A 15,936-nucleotide genomic window follows, 5' to 3' on the forward strand; every position below is an offset into this window, starting at 1 on the left:
ACATCAACCTACTGTCATCTTATCTTTCTCAGACTCCTTTGCTCTGCTCCCTGCTTCTTGTAAGGTGGTAACTGGTGTAGAAGCGTGAAGAACATTCTATCTTTAAAGGTCCCAAAGAAAGGGTGTTACACAGAGAACAAGATATGATTACCAAGGACTGAAAACGAAACAGCCTGCAAGCCACCAAGAGGGGCCCAAGATGACATGGGAACAGTCAGCAGAGGCCCCTAAAATGGGCAAACAGCCTGCTAAAAGCCACTCCAAAGCTCTCTGGGTTCACAATGACCCCAAACTCTTCTCCCTCCATCACCAACTGCCCACATTTAGATCATTGCTCCCCATCCCCAGAGTGAAAGTGATCTCTGAGCACAAATATCTTTAATAACACAACACTTCAATCTCCAGCCATATTATCTTCAGGTAAAGCATGAAGAAATACATGAACACAGCAAAACTCAACATATCCTACCCTCCATTCCTCCTCCCTGTCCTTGTGAACCTGGAGAGAATCTGCAGGTTCGTATTTGCACTTAAGGACGTTATTCACCATCTGTGTATTTGTCTTGTCCCATGCCTCAATGCCATGGTGTGGGACACAACATAACTGACATTTAATAAACTGAAGCATAACTCAGAAACACAGCAAATACTCTTGACATTTCTGGAGCATGTGAGTTCCATCCCTGAACTCCACCAAGGACGACTGGGCCACAGCTCACATGGTGCCCCCAGCCATGTTCCTCCCAGGGCTCATGGAGTCCAGAGAAAGGAAATCCCCTCTGGGCCTTCTGCTTCCCCAGGACAGGCTGCAACAGCACGCTGCCTGTCTCCAGGTCGGGGATCAGAGCCCTCTGACAGCTGCCCTTCATGGCGTGGATTTCATTCTGACCTCTCACTGTGGCCTACATCAGCTTCCCTCGTCTGGCTGCTGCCGGCCTCACGGAACCCTGGATCGATCTCCCTCTTCTTCACTACAGTCTTGCCACACTGGACCGCTTCTCTTCTTGTATGTACTAAATTCATCCCTGTCTTTGGACCCTGAAATTATCTACGCCTTCTGCTAAAATGTTCTCCCCTCAAGTCTTAAAATGTCATTTTAAAACTGACATTCAGGTTTTATTTCAAATGTTACTTCCTCAGAGAGGCTTTTCCTCACCCAATCTAACGTAGTGTTCCCCACCTCCCTTGCTGGTCACCCAGTTCATTTTCTTTGTACCACTTTTCACTCACTACAATGTTCTTGTTTAACGCGCTTACTTAATGCAGTACCTGCCTCCCCTCCCTGGAACACACAGTCCACGAGGACTGGAATAGTGGCTGACTCATTCACGGGGTGTCCTGAGTGCCTGAAAAACGATCTGACATGCAGCACGTGCTTCAGATCTGCTGACTCTCTCCCAGCTGCCCTGTGCACACCTGCTGGCGAGTGAAACCACGACAGTCACTCCGAACGAACCACCCACGTGCTAGAGACGGGAAGGCAGGAGAGACTCAGCCACAATGCTTACATTCCTGTCCCAAAAGAGAAATGGAGGAGCCAAATCCTAATGCTTCCTTAGGAAAATATAGCCACGTAGGAAGAAGGAAAAGGCTCCTTTTAGCGAGGGGACGTCAGGTCAGGCTTCAACAGCCTTGAGTGTCCGCCTGCCTCAGCGCTGTTTCACAGCTGGACGGCACTTGCTGTTCGCAGGGCACGTCTGGTTCTCACAGCACCTTCCCTTTCCCGCCACGAGCACGGGGCGGGGGCCCTGGGAGATCCACGGCTTGCCCAGCGCAGGGCCCTTCCGTCTTCCTCCCACCACTTTACCGGTTGCTGATGTTGACCCCCTTCTCCCTCATGGCGTAGAGGAGCACAGCGATGCAATACAGGGTCTCAGTGATGTCTGGCATGGTCACAGTGGAGCTGGGCCTCCGGAGGCAGAACAGCAGCTGCTGGATGTCATTCACGCTGCTGGACAGCAGGACGATGGCCGCTACCAGAGCCCACACGTTGACACCCTGTGGAGGGAGGCGGACCGGGGAGAAAAGACGCAGAACACGACTAATAAAACCACATCAGACAACCAGCGGAAGAGCCAAGTCTCAGACTGCCTGAGCCAAGGGCAAACTTCCCACGGGACTTCTGGAAACACGGCAACCTTTCTTTTCAGCCTGGATTCCTTTCTCCTCATCACTTCTGGATTTGAGTTCTTAGTTTTCTTAAAACGTTAATAAAGGATCTAACATAGGACCCTGCCTAGAGAGGATACGCCCACCACCCCACCATTCCTCTCCAGGTCAGCGTGAGCCCTCGGGTCCACAGAGACTCAACAGGTTAGAGCAAGCTCACCGGGCAACAGTGCCCACTGGGAAGGCACAACGGAGGGGAGACGCAAAAGAAGACAGTGGTCTCTCGGGGACAAAACTAAGACTGACAATTCCTGGGCATTAAGACATCAATCTACAGGGGCGCCTGGGTGGCTCAGTTGGTTAAGCGACTGCCTTCGGCTCAGGTCATGATCCTGGAATCTCGGGATCGAGTCCCACATCAGGCTCCCTGCTCGGTGTGGGGTGTCTGCTTCTCCCTCTGACCCTCCCCGCTCTCATGCTCTCATTCTCTCTCTCTAATAAATAAATAAAAATCTTAAGAAAAAAAAAAAAGACATCAATCTACTATTTACTTCGTGGTATATTTAAGTTGATTGATATTTTAATTAACTAATATTAATCAGATGTTTTAATTATCTTTAAACTTCTAATGTTTCAATTAATATGAAATAAATGATTGAAAATTTATTATTATGGACACAGTATACTTTATTTAGTAGTATCTAAGAAAATGTTCATGAACACAGAAATAGTCAAATACTGGAAAAGTATCTTTCTCATTCTTCATTTTACTACAAGTATCCCGGTTATAATTTCAGGGTCCTCTCACTCCAACCATCTGTGAAAGCACTCTCCCCCCACCATCACCAGCAATCACTTCACTAAAGACAGAAAGACAAATATACATGGCTGGATTTCCAACCCTCTGCAGGTTGCAAAACACAGGCTGAGGGTGCACATAGCTTCCAAGATAAAATTTAAGAATCCCTGATCTAGATAAGGAGCCATAAGAACGAGTCAGGTACAACTGATGAATCACTGAACTCTACCTCTGAAACTAATAATATACTGTATGTTAATTAATTTAAATAAAATAAAATTTTAAAATACATAAATAAAAATAAAAAAAATAAAAGGTCATCTGTCATATCAACACCCAAAGATATGGGAATGGTGAGCATTTTAGTGTCTTTTCATCTTATTATATATAAGCAATAAATAAATTTTACTTTTTTTACCAAAAAAAAAAAAAGCTGAGTCAGGAAATGAAGACTATTTCTAGCTTCCCACTGACTCGTGAGTGTTTGTAGAAGAACCTTCATTTCTCTGGTTCTGTCAACAACCCAGTTATTGATAATGGAATGGGTTACCTTGTAAAGAAATTCTTATTAATCAAAGCTTTCAGAGGCCAGATGACCATCCTCTGTTGAAGATTCCTCCACAGAATGGGAAATTGGATTAAATGCTTTTTAAGATTCCTTCCCAATTGAAGAATCTATAACAGTGTGGCCTGTTATTTCCGTGGCACAGTCGGTTAAGTGTCCGACTCTTTGATTTTGGCTCAGGTCATGACCTCAGGGTTGTGAGATCAAGCCCGAGCCTGGCATTCGGCTCTGCACTGGGCATGGAGCCTGCTTAAGATTCTCTCCCTCTCCCTCCGCACCCCCAGCTCCCTCTCTTAAAAAAGAAAAGGGGGGGGCGGGATTTTGAAAATACATCTAAGTGACTTAATCGCTACTACACTTTCTCGAGAGAAGAAATGGTGTCTCCTCTGCCTGCAATCCCCCACGGCCTCTTCACTTACGGCAGCCGCCACATAGAGATCAGGGAGGTGCTGACGCACGCATGCCTCTGCCTCAGGAAGGAGGAGGTGGTCCCTCAGACTCCACAGCGCCCGTCCAGGGTCCACGCTGGGGGAGCATTTCGTCGTGGCCGTATAGCTGTACGACATTCACAGCAGAGTCCGTGAGAAAGGGGATCCTAAGTACTAATACATGGGAAAGGACTTCCGAATAGGTCTTCCTCCAGGTAGAAAAGCCAACTCACCGGATGAGGTTCAGCACACACAAGTCTGACTCCTTCTCAATACCATAGTTCAACAGGATGCCATCCACTTTGCTCACAGCTTGCTCTTCATTCATCAGGTATCGATGATACAGCTTTTTCCAAGGAATGAACTGAATAGTTTAAAAAAAAAGCACAATAACATGCAGGCAATGGCCATGAGACAGCAGATTAAGCCACAAACATATGGACAACCTTCTGACACTTGAAAAGCACTTAGAGCTCACAATTCAAAAGCTGGGCAAGTAGGGTAGAAACATTACACACATTTTGTGTGGAAACTAGGAGAATTGGGTGTTGGTTTCGGTTCCAACACTAACTTGATATAGAGTCTGGGAAAAGCTAGTGTGATTTCCCTCGTGAGAACACTAACAGCTCCGAGTTTCAATGAAGATCAAATAACATGAGAACTGTGGCTGGGGGCACCTGGGTGGCTTAGTCAGTTAAGCATCACCTTCAGCTCAGGTCATGGTCCCAGGGTCCTGGGATCGAACCCTGCATCAGGCCCCCTGCTCAAAGGGAAGCCTGCTTCTCCCTTTCCCTCTGCCCCTCCCCACCGGCTCGTACTCTCTTCTCTCTCTCTCTCAAATAAACAAAATCTTTTTTAAAAATAAAAAAAAACCCACCCGTGGCTGTACTAATATCAGACAAAAAAAGGCTCTATATCAAAAACTATTCCAAGAGAAAGGAGATTATATAATGATAAAAGGGTCAATTCACCAAGAAGATATAACAATCATAAAAACAATACCAAATATCAGAGCTCCTCAATAAAGGAATCAGACAGAACCAAAGGGAGGAACAGACAGCAACATGATAGTCCTAGGAGATTTCAATAATCCACTTTCAAGAATAAACAGAACAATCAGACAGAAGATCAATAAAGAAGCAGAGGATGTGAACAACAGAAGAACAAGGGGACCTAACAGATAGATACAGAACATTCTACCCAACAACAGCAGCATATACAGTCGTCTCAGGTACATGTGGAACACTCTCCAGGACAGATCACATGCTACGCCACAAAAACAAGATGAAACCAGAGAGGGAGACAAACCATAAGAGACTCTTAATCATAGGAAACAAACTGAGGGTTGCTGGAGTGGAGGGGGTGAGGGGATGGGGTAACTGGGGGATGGGCATGAAGGAGGGCACGTGATGTGATGAGCACTGGGTGTTTTCCCTAAGACTGATGAATCACTGACCTCTACCTCTGACACTAATAATACACTGTATGTTAACTGAATTTAAATAAAATTTTTTTTAAAGAAGAAAAAAACAAATTTTAAAAGATTAAAGTTACAGAAAGTATCCTTTTTGATCACTATGGAATGAAACTAGAAATCAGCAGCAGAAAGAAATCTGGAAAACCAGGGGCGCCTGGGTGGCTCAGTTGTTAAGCGTCTGCCTTCGGCTCAGGTCATGATCCCAGGGCCCTGGGATCGAGCCCCACATCGGGCTCCCTGCTCAGTAGGAAGCCTGCTTCTTCCTCTCCCACTCCCCCTGCTTGTATTCCCTCTCTCACTGTGTGTCTCTCTCTGTCAAATAAATAAAAAAATTAAAAAAAAAAAAGAATTTGGAAAACCCACAAGTATGTGGATATTAAACAACACACTCTTAAAACAACCAATGGGTCAAAAAAAAATCATAAGAAATTAGAAAATACCTTGAGACAAATAAGAACAAAAACACAGCATACCAAAACTTATGGGATGAAGTGAAAGCCATGCTCAGAGAGAAGTTTATAACTGCAAACCTATATTAAAGAAGACGACCAAAAATCAACAACCTAACTTTATACCTACAGGGACTAGAAAAAAAGCTAGCGGAAGGAAGGAAATAATAAAGACCAGAGCAGAGATAAATGAAATAGAAAAGAGACAAACAAAAAAAATCAATGAAACTAAGAGTTGGTTTTCTTAAAAGATCAACAAAATTGACAACCCCTTCGGTAGACTAAGAAAAAAAGAGGAGATTCAAATAACTGAAACCAGAAATGAAAGAGGGGACATTACAACTGATAACAGAAATAAAAGGACATGAACAACTTGGACAACCTAGAAGAAAGGACAACCCAAGGCTGACTCATGAAGAAAGAGAAAATCTGAACAGACCAATAATAAGTGACCGAGGGGGTAACCAAAAACCTCCCAGCCCAGAAAAGCCCAGGGCCAGATGACTTCACTGGAGAACTCCAGTGAGCATTAATTCCTTCAGAAGAACTAGTATCATTCCTTCTCAAATGCTTCAAAAAAAAAGTAAAGAGGAGGGAGGACCTCCAAACTTATTCTATGAGGCTGGCATAACCAGAGAAGGCCGAAGAAAGATACTAGGAGCAATGAAAGGAAAATGAGAGTTATGGCAGATCACCAGAAGTAAATATGTCACAGCCTTGTTGATGAAAAACAGCGTCAGTCAACCATTTCAAGAGGTGACTATAAGCTGGGATAGCCTTCCCCAGATCTTCTCAAGCAGAATGGAGAAAACTCACTTATCCCCATCTGTGACTACTCAGTTCACACGGGAGACATCTCAGTTTAGTGGGAAGAAATACTATGACACAAAACAGAGTTCACATCCAAAGGCAGAAGAACAGTTCTCAGAAAGTAGGAGACAAGACCTCAAGCAAAGAATGAAGTAAGAGTGATACGAAATTTCATCCAAAACTTTTCGTGCTTAGACGAAAAATGTACTAGGTCTTCCTATGTCTACCCTGCACTCCATCCCTAAATTAATTTTTTTAAAGATTTTATTTATTTATTTGAGAGAGAAAGAGAGAGAGAGACCACATGAGTGAGGGGAGGAGCCGAGGGAGAAGGAGAGAGAATCCCAAGCAGACTCTGTACTGAGTGCAGAGCCCAATGCAGGGCTCAATCCCATGACCCCCGAAACCACAACCTGAGCCAAAACCAAGAGTCCTAGACACCCAACCAACTGAGCCACCTAGGCGCCCCTCCATCCCTAAATTTCTAAACTTCACTATATCTGAAAGGAGAGTTCACCTTTATTTGTAGGGTTTATCCCCAATGGCTAGTCTAAGGGATATCATAAGCCAAGCAACACATGCTCCCAGCCCTCGGGTTTACCCTTGAACCCCCAGCTGGGAGGGAAGAAGTGTAACTGAAGCACCAACAGAAGGGCAGGGCACCAGAGCAGTGACAGGATGGAGTCAGCACTAGCAAGTCTCTTCTGAGAGCATGGACTGCCCACTGTATCAACGGCAAGAGGGACACCAGGGTGATTCCACACGACTCATTTATGAATCACCTACTGTATATAAAATATCATGAGGCACAATGGAGAATGCAAAAACAAATAGGACCAGCAGCCTTCTATCCATGAGCCAATAATTTAGAAGGAGAAAGAAGGGGGACACCTGGGTGGCTCAGTCGGTTAAGCGCCCAACTCTTGGTTTTAGCTCAGGTCATGATCTCAGGGTCATAAGATCAAGCCCTGAGACAGCTCTGCGCTCAGCGCAGAGTCAACTTGAGATTCTTTCCCCTTCCCTCTCCCTCCCACTCTGCTCCTCCCCCTGCTTGCTTATACTCTCTCTCTCCCTCTCTCTCTCTCAAATAAATAAATAAATAAAATCTTTAAAAAGAGGCGGAACATTCTCTAAACTGTAATATAGAACGTAATAAGCTTCAAACAGAGGTATAAATTGCTACAGAAGCACAAGGAAGAGAATGTGAGAAATTTCTATTTCACTTTCCTAGGAATACAGTGAAGCCTTGAAGACATGAGATGGCAACAGAGATACGAGGGGCCCTTTACATGGGGCAGGGGTGGTGAGGTAGCTGGACCAACCTACAGAGGGGAAGGAATATGCAGCCTATGGCTGGGATGCAGAAAATCACCTGTGGTGGACAGAATACAAGGATATGCTGAGAAGTGGGTCATGAGGCTGTAAACAAACACTAGGACAAACATGGAAAGCCTTAAATGCCTCCAGGGAATTCAGGTATTATTCTGGAGGCAAAGGGAAACTATCATTTCTGAAGAAACAATAGCATCAGAGGTCTGTTTTGAGCAAAGCTAACCTGTGTGCTTTTCGAGAAAGCATCACAGAGCCACAAGCATTCTACGTACCAGCGGATCACTGATGATCTCTCTCCAAAGGTGGCACACTAGGCTCACATTCCAGTAGAGATCTTCCACGGGGAGGAAGGCGAAGATGTGCCTGAGGACTTCACTGGGCAGGCTACATATGTGGCTCTGGGGTTCTTGGCAGGGCAAGGTCCCAAGAAGCCCATAGTAAGAGTCAGGAATGGGATCAGGACCAATGTCCTCCACTTCTTGGCCAGGTTCTCCAGACTCTGCGGAGCACCGTGACAGAGAGTCCTCGGCTTCTTGCCTGGCTTCCCTGGGTCTTGCACACGACAGGGACAAACGATGCCGTGGAGTCTTTTTAGAAACCCCATCCCACTGACTGGTCCCTGTCCCTTGATTCATGTCGTCCTCAAAGGACCGAGACCGCTTCCTTGCAGGCAGAGAGGATCCTGACGAGCCCAGTCTTACTTCGGCATCACCTTCCTGAGGCAGGGCACAATTGCTCTCTGCAGCGAAGATCATTTCCCCCTCCGAGTCCTCAGAGGTGTCCTGGCCCACAGAATTGCTTTTGGCCATGTCATTGATGCACCGCTGCTGGCTGGCTAGGAAGAATTCAGTGTTGTATCTTTGACATCCTTGACCTGGACAGAGAACCCAAACACAATGAACAAGATAGGAAGGACCGCTGACACTCTGTTGATCCAGATGAGAAAAGCTAATTTTTAATTATGCACATTAATAGAGAACAGAGACAAGGATACAGCTACTGGCCAATTGATTATAGATATGTAGCTTAATCCAGAAAATATTTCTATTTGGCTCTATCACGTGGTCAGACACATACATGGGAAGGGAGACAGACACCAGTCTCCAGATGGTCTGAGGAGCACGTTCTACCTTGCAGTATGTACAAACTGAACACCCAAATGAACAGACAAAAAGTCAACAACCGCTCACATGAACACACCCTCTTACGAGAACTCACTTCTTCTGCCTTACTCATACAACACAGAATCTAAGTTTGCTTTGCTTAAGTAGAAGAGAAAATGCTTCAGGTTATCAGGATTCAGGAAAACCCACTCTTTGCCTCCCTTAAAACCCTTTTAATTTATTTTTATCTCCTCCTGTGAAGCTGACACATTAACTGATTTTAAAATAAAAAGAAGGAGGGGCGCCTGGGGAGCTCAGTCAGTTAAGTGTCTCCCTTCAGCTCGGGTCATGATCCCGGGGTCCTGGGATTGAGCCCCGCATTGGGCTCCCTGCTCAGCGGGGAGTGTGCTTCTCCCTCTCCCACTCCCCCTGCTTGTGTTTCCTCTCTCGCTGTGTCTCTCTCTGTCAAGTAAATAAAATCTTTAAAAAATAAATAAAATAAAAAGAAGGGAGTCAGAATTCTCTTCATATGATGAGGTATTGATACCTAACCTAGTCCACACATTTATTCAATAGCTGTTCATTCAGCACCTATAATTCTGAGACAAAAAGAAAGTGAAACACGGCCTATACAGTCCCTGATCTCAGACTTTCAAACACTTAAGGGAGTCCAAATGGTGATTTCACGCATCACCACTGTATTTTTAAGCCCTATTGTAAAATGCCAGTGAAGTATTTAAACGCCTTATCAATATATAACAAAATACATGGTTCCTTCCTAAAGTGGCTGTAGCCGGAATTCTTACTGTGGAAAATGAGAGAGTGGAAGAAGACTAGGATTAGCCTTTAATAGAATTCACAAGATTTAATATTTTTTCTATGTTAGAGGAAAAAAACATAACTGATTCTGGGGCAATCTGATAGAAACCCAGGGCTTAAAGGCAACAGATCTGGGTGAAATCCTGTTATTTTCTAATTGTGGCATTTGATCACACCAACATCCACGAAGAGCCCGCTACGTGCTCAGTGCCAGGACTCCACACAGAAATGTACACACGCTGACAAAGTCTTTGTCAGTGAACTCATGACACAGAGAAGTTGACTTCTACACACAAAACAAACAAAATATCACCACTGAGTTTAAAACTGCCTTATACATTGGTTATGGTAGTTCCAAAATGTGACAAACACGTATTACAATAGTTAGATGACTCAGTAGGATTTGAGTTGGATTCTGAAATTAAATATATCAAAGGGAAATAAGGCAATCGGGATTCTCCTGATGGGTATCACTAACAAAAGTAGGAATTCGTTTGGCACCTAGATGGGTGATAAGAAAACCAAAGTGCCAGAAGTAGAATTTGCATGTAATTAATAATAAATACCAGGTGACGGCAAGTCCGAGCTTGCGTCCATAATAATAACAGGGAAACACTTCATGGCAGGTGCCTGAGTGGCAGGACAGAAAATGGAACTCAAGGATATTAACTTGACGCTGTATGTTCCAGCCAATCTGGAAGAAATAAGACCTGAAGGCAAGGAGAAGGGCCCCTGCAGCAGCCGGGCACAAGGTGACAAAGGGCACAGTCCACCGTGAAAGCACGGCATGGGGGCATTTCGGAGCAAACTAATGGCACGGTGGGCCCAGTGACGGACCACTAGAGAAAGGATATCGCAGCAGTCTAGAGAGGAGGAGTGAGACGCTGGCTCACGTCTTCCACCACCCTGTGGTACAGCAAGCTAACGCTACTCGTTCTGCCACGTTTTCCTGGGGCTTTGGCCAACCGCTACCATAGGATGCCATTTTCACGGAAACTCACAAATAATGAAAAACGTGTCAAACTATTGCAACAGAACTACAAGATCACAGCAGCAATACTTACAAATACCAGGAAATAGTCAAAGGTCACACACACTACAGATTCGGAAATGCAAGGTATTTTTGGAAGACATACCCCTAGTCCCTCTTTTTGTTCTGGGTCTAGGATAGAGACCATGGTTCGGGTCTCTGTTGGTCCATCTTTGACCGAAGGGCTGGGTCACAGCCAAGTGACTCCGAGCCAAATGCTGGCAGTCGATGGCTGTAAGGTGCTTCCGTCTCACTGTTTTGTACCAACGGGCAGAAGAAATGGGACACTCGTTAGTTATCACCAACTCTCCAAGTGAGCCACAGCTTATACTTAATTTTTAGGAATCTAGTGACTGTGGACCACCCCAGCCAGCCCTTTCCTTCTTCCCCATGTTCCTATCCACTTTTAGTCATTTCCTAGTCTCTTAGCATTTCCTCCTTAGAATTTAAAAATCTTAAAATAAGATCCTAAAATGATTCTTTTATTTATTATACCTTCTGGAAGCCCTGATCATGAACTCTTTATTCAACTAATGCGTAAGTTGAGATCCAACATCTTTTCTTTGACTTCAGCCATTTATATTCCCATAATAACAGTAAGTATTTAAGAGTCGGCTATAGCTTTGCAAAAATAAACTCATTCATCATCCCCAGTATATACTAGCTTCTCCAAGTCTCAGAAGCAGAACGCAGTGACTAATGGAACAGTCCCTGTAAATTCCCAGAGGGGACCACCGGGTATGCCTGTCAGCCCCCAGGGCATCTCCACACTGGCACTGATGTAAGGGGACAGGACTGATGCCCCCAAGTAGAAGAGAATCAAATCCGTTCCCGAGGATCTTCAGGAGGAAATTTCATACCCTGCCTTAGCAATGTATTACAGCAGGAACTGTACCTAGGATTCTGTCTCAGAGTACTGACATGTGTAGTTCTACATTAGTCACTGTCTATCAGGTAACTCCTTTTCATATTTAACCAAGACTTTCATGTTTCTGTATCTGTTAACACATGTAAGATCTAGCTACCTCCTTATGGGCATTAAACAGAACGGTTATACTGAATGTTAAACACTTTGAATAGTTACACTTTAAAAAAGAAAGAAAAAGGAGACAGAGGACAAGAATAGATATAACAATTAGAGTCATCCTTTACAGAAGATGGTCAAGAAAGAATAAAATCCATTCCTGTCAGTACCATATTTTTACAGGTCCTAAAAATACTCGAGTAAATTCTAGTGTCAGATGCCAGAATCTCATTCAACATTTCAGCATTAAAGTGTCTAAAACCAAGTCACTGATGAGTATAACGAGCACAATTTACTTTTTTTTTTTTTTTAAATCATTAATCCCCCTCTCGGCCCTTAGCTTCTTCAGAAACAATCCTTCCAAATTTCAGTTCCTTCTTTCAAGGTTTAAACAGAAGTTTTAGAACAAAAAAAATTTCCATGGATATTTTAAGACTTTAAAATAATGATTTCTACATGCAAAAACAGTTGTACAAGGCCCTCTAAGAGGATGCTAGAGACCTTCTGCTATGTGAATTGAGAGGCTAGAGGCAGAGACAGAACATGAAGCACGGAGCCGTTGACACAAACATGCCCGGAGGGATCAAAGTGGCAAGCGCAGCGAGAGGAAGGGGCACCGGTGTGAGCTCCTGGCCCACCACACAGCAGCTGCCGGACCTCAGGCCACTTACTTCTCTAAGACTTCGAGGTGTTACAATGCTTAAATGAGAAAATACACCCACAAACAGTCACTGAACTATAAAACCCCACACAAATATACCCCTCTGCTTACTCTACTTAACAAAGCTTAGCTATGACTGATTTGCATAAAACACAGAAATAACTTTCAAATTATAAAGACGCCACCTAATGGTAAGACATGAAGTGCATTAGCAGTCCAATCACAACCATGTCTGTATTCCTGGGAATATCTTAAAAAAAAAAGTAAAAAAGCTTAATTACTTATTATGAACAGAAAATATCCCCTCCAGTGTAACGGTTTTATAACTGATTTTTTTGTTGCTGTTAAATATATTCCTTGACGCTAACAACCACGAGTCTTATTCACACTTAGAGAGGCAAAAAATGAATGTGCACTTTGTCTACATTAAAAAAATAAAATATATTTGAAATTTTCTACATTGAAAAAAATAAGCTTAAGGTCTGATTATTCTCTTTTTATATACAAGGCACGACTTGACCACTTCTGCCTCAAATCCTTCATATTACAAAGTCAACAACTTAATTATTTTGCCTGAATGCGGACTCCAGCCAGACTGGCAAAAAGACAGAAGGCAGAACTACAGTGACCCTTCCAGAACACTGACAAGTCCTGGCCCCTAATTTGGGTGCTCCAAGCACATTTGGTTCAACTTACAGTGGCAGCTGCAGAATTCCAACCAATAAACCCACTAACACTGCAGATCCCAAATACGTGACTGGTCTTTGCTTCTCTGGCCCTTCAAATACCCACAACTGTTTCAGAGCTGGCAAACAGAACGTCTAGAATTAGAACAGGAGGTAACAGCAAAAAGCTACTAATAGACAATATCTCATTTAAAGAAGGTGAAGGTCTATTGCCAAACTGGCCTGGAGAGGAAAAGCTGTCGTGGATAAAAATCACAAAGGAATAAGATTAACATCAAACCACTCAAATTCATACGATCCAGGGCCTTGGGGCCAGCGCAGACCTGCTTAGCTTACTGGGATGAGTCGGGTAACAGAAGACGTCTAAAAGGGGCGCCTGGGTGGCTCAGTTGGTTAAGCGACTGCCTTCGGCTCAGGTCATGATCCTGGAGTCCCTGGATCGAGTCCCGCATCGGGCTCCCTGCTCGGCAGGGAGTCTGCTTCTCCCTCTGACCTTCCTCCCTCTCATGCTCTCTGTCTCAAATAAATAAATAAAGTCTTTAAAAAAAAAAAAAAAAAAGACGTCTAAAAGACAACAGAGACATAGAACCAGTTAGAACACTGGGGTCAGTCAAGGGTTTAGATGCCCACACAAATCTACAACATACCCTTAAATTCAGCTTTGGCAAACTGTTAAACAAGACAGTAGCTGACAGCAGGTGTGTAGAGAAGAGGTACTAAGATGCCACGCACCTGGGAACTTTTTCTGTAAAAAGTACCTAAGAATGGCTTTATCCCAGCCCTCCCCAGCTCTCCCCAGCAAGTTATCTGTAATAATGATGCTACAATGAAAACATGGGAGGCACTGATAATGACCATCAACTAGTGGGTAATGTCTTTTTTTTTTTTTTAAAGATTTTATTTATTTATTTGAGAGAGAGAGAATGAAAGAGAGCACATGAGAGGGGGGAGGGTCAGAGGGAGAAGCAGACTCTCTGCCGAGCAGGGAGCCCGATGCAGGACTCGATCCCGGGACTCCAGGATCACGACCTGAGCCGAAGGCAGTCGCTTAACCAACTGAGCCACCCAGGCGCCCAAATAAATAAAATCTTATTTTTTTTATTTTTTAAAGATTTTTTATTTATTTATCTGAGAGAGAGAATGGGAGACAGAGAGCATGAGAGGGAGGAGGGTCAGAGGGAGAAGCAGACTCCCTGCCGAGTAGGGAGCCCGATGCGGGACTCGATCCCGGGACTCCAGGATCATGACCTGAGCCGAAGGCAGTTGCTTAACCAACTGAGCCACCCAGGCGCCCGGGTAATGTCTTAATCACACGCCCAGGAGTCAGTCCAGTCAGTGTACTCCAAGTAGATAAGGAACTATTCTGTCTTTTCCGCTACCGTACCCTCTGAACATAGCACAGTACCGGACGCATGGCACCTGTTCAGTGAACACTGAGAGGAGAAGGATGAGAAGAGAGCAGGGAGCGTGGTAAGGCTGGGTGGCCCAGGACCCTAAGCCCCAGATCACTAGGAATTTGCTGTAGAACTGCTTTCAGAACGGTTTCCATGGGGAAACTGGCAAGGGCAGACCACATGAGAAAAACATCAAGAACACCCAAAAGGAACTGTTTTTGGAAAACTAAGTTACATGGACAGAGTAGGCTCTTATTTACATATTTATTTTGTAAAATACATCAGAATCTTAAATGTTTGTTGAGAAGGTGAAATGCCTGCAGAAATCTTACAAAGGCGCAAGAGCAAAAGAAAGATGTAACAGGAGTGAGCAGAATATTCTGCTTCCAGAGAGTTCTGGTAAATTCCCATGGATTCCAGCATGAAGCTATCGCGGAAGGAACTAAGGGTAAGAGCGGAGGAGTAGGGGCACCCAGGCTGAGCAATCTGGCTTCTGGATATTATCATCTGAAGTGGCGTCACCTGAGCCACCCATGACTGCTGACATGGGAGGCAGAGTTACCACTTTTATTGGATTTCCATATCAAAAATTACTTTTCAGACTTCAGTTAGAGGTCAGAAAAACCAGACTGCATTTTATCTGAGTCTCAGACCTCTGAGAGATGGAGTGCTTCACTCAACTCAACTGGGAGCCAGAGCCCTGTGTCTGTCTACCTCTGGAGTCGTACAAATCACTGAACTGTGGTTCAACGTGTGCTACCTTCCGACTGGGAGTCAGAAGACCTCCTCTACTTGGCAGGTATATTCCACACTTAAAGCCTCAATTCCCTTATCATTAAAAATGGGGACTATAATAACCTGCCACACTGAATTCACAGGACGGCTGAGGTTCAAATGAGACAATACAGATGAAAATACTTTGTGACATCCATATCGAGGCTGACAAAACCTATCGGCTGAAATGTTAGAACTAACATGTTGACCCCACCACGCTCGGTGTCTCCTTAAAGGTGCATGCATTTTATTTTAACAGCATGAACGTTCTTGTGAAATTTAAAAAAAAAAAGTACCGCAAAATTCTAACCACCCTTCTATTCTTATTAACAGACTTCCAAACCAACAGTTCAAATATAATTTTATCAAAATAAAGATGCTCAAATGCTACCTCCTCCTCCCGAGTCACCCAAACCTCATGGCATTCCTCCCCCGTCTAAATGGCAAGCGCGCTGTGCACCGAGTCTCAAAGGGCA

The 15,936-nt window shown here is 44.3% G+C and overlaps 1 protein-coding gene across 4 annotated transcripts in view; it reads right to left on the bottom strand.

The window, feature by feature from the left end:
• The window catches only part of FBH1 (F-box DNA helicase 1), a 52,501-nt gene that overhangs the window by 30,053 nt on the left and 6,512 nt on the right, over window positions 1–15,936 (bottom strand). For 3 of the 4 annotated variants that reach the window (XR_010411722.1, XM_045874469.3, XM_045874468.3), the window contains exons 2-6: window positions 11,028–11,174; window positions 8,242–8,843; window positions 4,135–4,265; window positions 3,893–4,028; window positions 1,808–1,998 (exon numbers count right to left, since the gene is read on the bottom strand). Coding sequence is in view for 3 of the 4 variants with exons in the window: in XM_045874469.3 (XP_045730425.1) it covers window positions 1,808–1,998; window positions 3,893–4,028; window positions 4,135–4,265; window positions 8,242–8,843; window positions 11,028–11,174 (1,207 nt within the window). In the remaining variant the exon portion in view is untranslated. The remainder of the gene's footprint in view (window positions 1–1,807; window positions 1,999–3,892; window positions 4,029–4,134; window positions 4,266–8,241; window positions 8,844–11,027; window positions 11,175–15,936) is intronic. The other variant, XM_045874470.3, reaches the window with a different exon arrangement.

This window comes from Mirounga angustirostris, unplaced genomic scaffold, assembly GCF_029215605.1.
Source record: "Mirounga angustirostris isolate CCGP_5_RB_7025 unplaced genomic scaffold, mMirAng1.0.hap1 SCAF_5, whole genome shotgun sequence".
In the NCBI taxonomy this organism is placed as follows: domain Eukaryota; kingdom Metazoa; phylum Chordata; class Mammalia; order Carnivora; family Phocidae; genus Mirounga; species Mirounga angustirostris.